The sequence below is a fragment of the Amblyomma americanum genome, chromosome 10, assembly GCF_052857255.1.
Source record: "Amblyomma americanum isolate KBUSLIRL-KWMA chromosome 10, ASM5285725v1, whole genome shotgun sequence".
Taxonomy (NCBI): Eukaryota; Metazoa; Arthropoda; class Arachnida; order Ixodida; family Ixodidae; genus Amblyomma; species Amblyomma americanum.
Genome location: NC_135506.1, coordinates 101,731,596 through 101,739,688, shown reverse-complemented (window position 1 = coordinate 101,739,688; position 8,093 = coordinate 101,731,596). Strand labels below are relative to the sequence as shown.

The following is an 8,093-nucleotide window of genomic DNA, read 5'->3' as shown; positions in this document are numbered from 1 at the left end:
CAGATGAGAACCACCGGCACTAGATGATGCGATTCCACCGAGCAGCCGCACTGGTACCTGACCTGAAATAAAATAATCGAAAATGTTTTACAGCCGCGAGTGAGTTTCGAACCCGGGGCGGCGACAACACTTCAGTTTTGCTGGTTACTGCATTAGACAACTGCAACACCACCGCAGCCGAACATTCTGCGTCCCAAAATACCAGTCTCTTGCGCTGTGTTTCGGATATCGTCGTCTTTATCAACTGCATCCGAGCGCTGCGGAACCGAACACTGAAACACTGAAAACCGAAGTGCTAGCCCCCCTAGTTGCCTTTGGTGAAACCACGCTAAATTGTCCGAAATTTGTTTTTGTGCCACTGTTTACCTGTTCCATGCGCTGCGCTTTTAACAAAGCTGGTGGAATTCCTTAGGTTGGTGGAAAGCATTAAAGAATGTAACTCATCTTCTGCAGAAGCTCTGATGTCATTTTTAGGAAAATTTTTGTCCACCCGTGGAGAGACCCTTTGCCAGGACTGACACATTAGCGGTTGTAAGTTTATTTTTTTGACAACCTAGAGAAAAGAGTGTGTCCATAACCATTCCAGGCCGTTTTCGCAGAGGCGTCGACTTCGCCGTGCTACACACTGTAGGGAGCAGAAATAACGCACGATATTCAAAGAACTCATCATATATGGCTACCGAAAAACTTTATTCAAAAAACAATTCGACTTCAAAAATACTGCATGCGCCCAGAAATCAACGCACAAAGACCAACGCCACCACCAAAATACGTCACTCTACCTTAGGCTGCAGGTGTCAGCGAAACAATCGCCCGAATCCTGAAAAAAATGGCGCCTCCAGGTTGCGCACAATTTGCGCTTTGCCTACCTGTTCCCAAAGACCGGCCGCGGAGAGAGAGCCCAAGGCATTGTCTGAAAAATTTCTTTCGCCGAGTGCGACGCAAGAGACGTGGACGAAACAAAAAATCTCAAAGAAAGAATCCGGCAACATTAAAACGACGTCCGCCACTTCGCAAGAGAGCGCAATTCTGTAGCAGAGCAATCCGTGGACTCAGATCATAGAATCAACTGCCAAGAAACCAGCATCCTCGGAACCGAAACAAATTACCACAAAAGGCTCCTTCTCGAATTATGGCGCATCCAAACCACCACGAACAACATCAAACGCACAAAAGGTTTATGGTTTACGGTTTATGGGGGTTTAATGTCCCAAAGCGACTTAGGCTATGAGGGATGCCGTAGTGATGGGCTCCGGAAATTTCGACCACCTGGGGTTCATTAACGTGAACTGACATCGCACAGTACACGGGCCTCTAGAATTTCGCCTCCATCAACCGCACAAAAGAAAACCTGCCCCAGTATAGGCCCAGGGTCTTCGCTCTTCATCTCAACGAAAATAAGTCGCCATTCACCACCTCCCGACTGTGGGACAACGTGACTGACAGCCTAAACCCCCTCCCCCCCCCTCTCCCACGCCTCTCGCATTACAACTTTCGTTCCTTTGACACCCTCCTCTCCTCCAAAAAGATGCTAGCTACTGCCCTCAGTAACCCCTGATGAAGGAGCCGAGTCGGATTCCAAACGTCGGGTTAAAATTAAAGTTTGTTGGTTGGAGATGTGCAGTTTATTATAAGTCTTCAAACCCAACCAGACAGGCAAATCTGTCAAAATGATTAGTTTTCATTCAAGAAGCAACCACGGTCTGGGCTCCACGATTCGAGAAAAAGTAAAAGGAGAAAAAAAAAGAAAGGCAGGCAAAGCCACAGCTGGAGACCCCTCCCCACTGTCATTTTCTACCTCCCACTTACCACCCTGCAACGGGCTGCCCGTGTAGCTCTTGAAAAAGAATATTTCCCTACCTATGCACATGCACCTGCTCACATCCTTCGCTCTTCACGTTCTTCTTCGTCTTCTTGTCCTCAAGTAATATGGCACATACCCACGTGGGGGGGATTGGCCAAGGTATAGAGTACCGCCCCTTCCTCTTCTTCATCCGTTTGATGCTGTGAACAGCGCGTCTTATTCTCGTAGCTTTTTGTGAGAGGAACACTGCCAAAAATTATGTCCGAAGGGTAGGGTGAAATTCAAGCAAGATTTGGTTCAGGCGATTCCCAATTCTTGCTTATTGGTTCTAAAATCAGCGACAACAGCAATGGCATATCGCTTTAAGCATGAGGCTCGAGGACGGTGTGTGATTCGTTCCCCAGTGCCGCCGTGTACCCACTGGTTTCAAATGGGCACACGTTTGCTCGAAGCCTGGCGCATGGTTTCCTTGAGTTGAAGTGCTCGGAAAATGGTATTTCTCCTAACCTTGGGTTTAAGAAAGCACTCAATCCCATTACGCTTGGTGCGAGGTTGCCATTGCGCTATTAAAACTCATCATCAGCAAAAGAAAACATTTCTAAGAAATGGATACCCAAGATTCCTCACCCGATGTATCATCCAAAATCGAAAAGGAAGCAACAAAAACAACTCTATATCCTTACGCTAAGGACACGCCAGTGGCAAAAACGCGCATGCATTCCGTACGTAAAAGGTGTCAGCGAAACTTTGGCCAGTATTCTCAGAACGTAACGGATACAAACTACATACAAGCCGGCCACCATTATCGACTTATCGACCCTTCAAAGACAGTCATCCTAAAGAAATGGAATACGGCGTTGTATGCAATATACTTTGCTTCAACTGCTTGGCGTGGTAGGCTGTGGAAACCAATCATTGCGCATTTAAAAGTCGCGGGAGAGTGTTAATCTTTTGCGAAAACAGATTCCTCTTCTTACACCCGCGGTTTGTCTCCTTAAAAAGCCCCTACAACTCCCCCGGAGCCACACCTCGAAGAATTAGTAGTTTTCCAATCGCCTCAGAGGCAACAACTGACAAAAATACAAAAAGGCAGCTAAAAATGTTGCCGGCCCGGCGATTGCAATCTAATCTCTCAAGCACCGGAACTGCAACCAGCGGAATTAAAGGAAAAGAGTGATGATAGCGAGACGTACATAGAGCGACAGAAAAAAAATATGAAAGACGGGGGTAGGTCTGCACCCTATGCCAAAAAAAAAATATTATGTTCGCGCCACTCGTGAGTGAGTGCCTATAGGTATTCTTGCACTTATTCGCAAAGCGGTAAATTCACTGCATATTCAGGGCCGCGCGCACGTAGCGTCCTGTCGCTAATTAATCACGCGACCGGCACAATACAGAAGCGGGCGGTGGGGAGCGCACAGCCGCTGCGCTGGAGAAACCCAGTAAGCTTTGAAATGTCGTGTTATCCGACAATCTGTTCATTTCTGAGCAAATTTAAATCATAATCAAGAACATTTAATAAAGGTTTGACTCTTGATTGCTGCTCTGGGTAACGGCGTATTTACTTGCTTGCCGAACAGATGGCCCACTCTTCAGAATAGTTCCCAGCATGCCATTCTATGAAGCCTTAGTTGGCGGTTCATAGTTTACGTACACCGTTGACAAAATTGCCGAAACTAGCATCGATTACAGCAATGATAAACTCTTTATCGACGGCGAACGATCGAATCATGAGAGGCACGTTACCAACCTAGAAAAAAAAGCTGTGAACTACCACACTACTAATTGTTACTTTAGCCAAATTATCTACTGCCATAAAACGCATTCACTTCAACGCAGCCGTGCTGCACTTTCCCCACATCGACAAAAATTTCGAAGAGAGCTGTCTGCTATTGAGGCCAATAATATCAGTGTTAAAGTCTAGTCATTATTACACGATTTTAATATTTTCAATGCACAGTGCAAGAACCATATAAAGGTATCGGTGAGTGAGCTCTAGTATTAGTGAACGCATTTCAGTGCTTGAACAAAAGTACCTGGAAGTTTCATTGCTTTGCACTGTTAATTCGCACGCAATTCCACTATCACCTATGCCTGTGTGGTCACTGTACGCGCTTAATAAAAAATATACCTGTCAAGCAAAAGAGCCTCCTTAAAATTTCCTCTATATACCTCATAGTGGGCACGCGCTTTGTTGTAGAATTTTATGTAGCACCCCATGGTCATAGCCTCACTCCGATGGGGGAACTTTTGATAAAAGTGCGCATTCGTACGGCACGGCTCAACCTCCCGAAGCAACCTACCAAAGCAGGGACGCTTAGCAGGGACGCTGTTGCAGGGAGAATGTAGCAGGAACTTGCGCCTTGCCAACACACCGAGAGAAGGCGCCACACGTTTCTTGCCGATGCTGAGGATGCACGATCAATAGAAAAACAGCGCCGGGAAACTTTTACTCAATTCAAATGTAAAATACTTAATATTTCTTTAAAGGCAGGACATTACGCTACTGGAAGCTCCGAGAGCTTGTCGACATATTGTAAATTAGGGCTGTGGTCAGCGATAAAGTGAAGTCAAGTGGGGTATTTTTTAGGACCTCGCCATAGGCTCCATGCTATCGTAGCTCATTGCGCATGGTAAACGTAGCATGTAAGCTACATAGATGAAACTCTACAAAAAGAAACTTTAGGAAGCATTTAACACCTAGACGAGAGAGTTGATCTCAAGCTTTTATACGCGAGGAGGTAATAATTGTTATTTTTCATCGCATTGGATTACGCACCGCCACGCCGCTGGCTGTCGCGAGATGGCGCGACCGGTTTTTCGAGGGGCATGGGTCTGAATCCTAGGGATGAAGGAAGATAAATTCTCTTGAAGGGCAATGACTTCTACGTTATCCTGTGAAGTTTCCCGGCTAAATCTGGTCACCAGCAGCGGGCTTTGCTGGGCGTGTTATTGCATTACTGCAAAACAAATGCTCCCAACCGACATCTGTTCTTTTATGTGGCATTTGTGGCTTTAATTCTGTTCCTTTTTTCTGTTTGTTTATCCATCTTCTTTCGTTTCCCAACAGTCTTGTGAGAATATGGTCATCAGATTGCGCCTTTGAATGTTAACCACTGTATCGTAGCTAAAACGGAAAGTTCCGTACCCAGAGAACATATCTTCAAGCCACACAGGGCTAAGACGAGGCTGCGATACAAATCTATTGTTTATTTGCATTCTCAACATAAAGTACTGCACACAACAAAGACGCACAACGCTAGCCCGCAGCATCACAAGCAGCCGAAGCAAATAGGGTAAGCGCCCCAAATATTTATTTCATGTCGAAAAGAGCTCCAACATGGACCGCACCTCGTTGAGCTCCATTTCTGCTTCCACACCATTAGTGAGCGGACGTTTGAAGAGCGAATTGCCAGTCTGCACTGTCAGCAACTAGGATAGCCGGCAGTAATCATTGCAGAGAGCCTTCGAATGGGTTCTCTTCGAAGAGCAGCACCCGGGCACCCGACGGGTTCCTCGCCGACGGCATTGCCAGTACGCTGCGGCGGAGCGTGGCGGACGCCACCGGAAGGTGTCGTTTCTCGCCGAACCCTCGCTTCCTCTCGCCGAAGCCACGCTTCCGCTTCTCGCCGAATCCGCGCCGCTTCCTCTCGCCGAAGCCTCGCTTGCCAACCAGCTCCTGCAGCAAGAGCCGCCGGTCATACGGCGACGCTTCGTCGTCATCCTCAGCAACTCCACCGCCACCACCCACGTAGGCAGCACCCCCGGCGTTCTCCTGCGATTCCGTAATGGCCTCAAGTTCCATGAAAACTGCATCTGGGAACTAATTAATGCTAGTAAGACCAAATGCATTCTCTTCGGGGCAAAAGGTGTAAAAGCTCCTGACAACCTAAACTTAAACTTTGAAAACACTCAGCTGCAACAGTGCTCGCAAATTCGTTTTCTAGGTGTTCTGTCTCATGAAAATCTCTCTTGGAACTCGCATGTTGATCAGCTTCGCAGTGATCTTTGTCGAGCGGTTGGCACTTTAAACAAACTGAGATATTATCTCCCGGCGTCCGTAAAGCGGCAAATATACTATTCATTAATACATTCCCGTTTAAGCTACTGCTCCCTTGTGTGGTTAACGACGACGCAGACAAATCGAGATTCCCTCCTTGCAATTCAAAAGCGGGCATTACGAGCTGTTGGGAAAATACAGTTATTGCGCAGCTGCCGGCCTTTCTTTAGGTCTTAAGGAATATTAGAAATAAGTAAACTGCACACATACAAACTATGTCTCGAAATATTACGCCAGTACAAACTAGACAAAATAACCTTCGAAACCACCTATCACACTAAACTTAGCACATACGAACTTCGAAAACAATGTATGGAAACACCTCGTGTACGCACAAATTATGGTTTTCAGAGGTTAGGATGGCAAATTCCTGACTTATTTAACCAATACCCTATTCTGGATACTGCACTCACTACCCCCTCTATACGTAAATACAAAATGTTAATTAAAGAAATGCTCATAAATGAACCTTAAAGATAAAAACTTAACGTATACCTATCACTAGTGTATGTTTTGTAAATATTGCTATGGTCGTATTCTGGTTAATGTATGCTGTGTGTTTTTTGTAAAGCCAGTGTTTTGTAAAGATGTCTTAATATATTGTGTAAAAATACTGAAAGTGTGTTCTATTATGTAATGCTCTTCTTGATTTTGTGTAGCCAGTGGTGCCGCCTGTCATCCGGGTGGCGTGGCCTCGTCAGGCAATGTATGCCTTTTGCCACGTCACCATGGACAACCTCTTCGTTGTCTGAAATAAATTCTGAATGAATGAATGAAAGAAAAAGCATCTGCGAGCAGTGCTTTGCACTCAGAAAGGTACGCATGGAAGATGCGGCATTCGACCGAAGTAATACCCTGGCCTTAACAATAATTTACCCACGAAGCGGTTTTAAAAAACATGTTTATTTGGAATTGAAGTTTTAACTCCTTTTTCTTAAAGTGCATGAAAAATACATGCGTACAATGATTGATCATGCACTGATTGATTGCGGAGTGAGTTGTCGCTTGTGTGCAAGAGTGCTACATCGTGGAACCCTCACAATTAAAAAAATTATACCGCAGCTTTCAAAGAACTTGGTTAATTGGAGAGACATGGGAGAGCCCTTTTCCCTACATTGGGCGTAGTCAAGCTTATTGATAATTGTGGTACCAACCAGCCCACAATTAATTTATGTGAAAGCCCGAAAGCAGTCCAGGCTTAGAAGGAAATGCCCGTTGCCTCTTACAGGGTGTTTCACATAAGACTTTACACAGTTTTTAGCCGCCGCCGCGGTAGCTCAATGGTTATGGGGCTCGGCTGCTGACCCGAAAGGCGTGGGTTCGATCTAGGTCACGGCGGTCGAATTTCGATGGAGGTGAAATTCTACAGACCCGTGTAGTGTGTAATGTCAGTGCGCGTTAAAGGACACCAGGTGGTCTAAAATTCCTGAGCCCTTCACTACGCCGTTAAACATTAAGCCCTTAGAAACGTAATCGCAAACAATTTTTAAATATAGGATTTTGAATTAGAAGAGCGCTTTTTTCATCGTAGCTTTGTCAGCTATGTAGTACATCAGAATACAACTAGGACGTGGTATCTAGCATGCTGGTTAACTAATATTGAATAGTTACCTTTTAGCTATTGCTGTTAGGCTGCTTAATAATTGAGAGGCGTGTAGCCCACACCAATGAATATCCATATCAATTCCTAGAATTTCGAAACCACTTACCGTGGGCGCTGTGAACCAAAAAATTTTGGCTATTTCGACGAGTTATGTTCACTGGAGAGGTTGTTTTGGCTTAGAGCTTCTCGACGTATCGCCTGGGTATGACCACGCAGCAGCTGTGCCGTTAAAGTACGTCTCTTCATCGACATCTGGCGTATTGTCTCACATTATAAATCTTATGTTTTAAACGGGAGTGTTCCTAGATGACTTAAAAATTTCTCGTGTGTGTCCTATCTACAAAGGCGGTGACAGGAATGAAATCTACAACTATAGGCCAATTTCTGTATTACCTGTATTATCAAAAGACTTTGAGATTGCGATTAACAGCACATTGCAGAACTTTTTCGACAAACATAGCATGATAGCTTCTACACAGTACGGCTTCTTAAAGAACAGGTCCGCCGAACAATCACTGCTAAAATTAAAGACAGAATTATCAATATTATTGAAGAGCAAAGATACACCTTGGGTTTGTTTCTTGATTTTCGCAAGCCGTTTGACTGCGTACAGCATACCATTCTCC

General features: G+C 45.2%; 1 protein-coding gene across 1 annotated transcript; it reads right to left on the bottom strand.

The window, feature by feature from the left end:
* Positions 1-5,181: 5,181 nt before the first annotated feature.
* Positions 5,182-5,609, bottom strand: LOC144108580 (uncharacterized). Its single transcript, XM_077641779.1, has one exon. It carries the CDS (start codon positions 5,607-5,609, stop codon positions 5,256-5,258), a length of 354 nt encoding a protein of 117 aa, XP_077497905.1. The 3' UTR covers positions 5,182-5,255.
* Between the last annotated feature and the right edge of the window lie 2,484 nt (positions 5,610-8,093).

What these genes read in the sequence shown, in the direction of transcription:
- LOC144108580 (XM_077641779.1), bottom strand. Translation starts at nt 5,609, where the DNA reads ATGGAACTTGAGGCCATTACGGAATCGCAGGAGAACGCCGGGGGTGCT.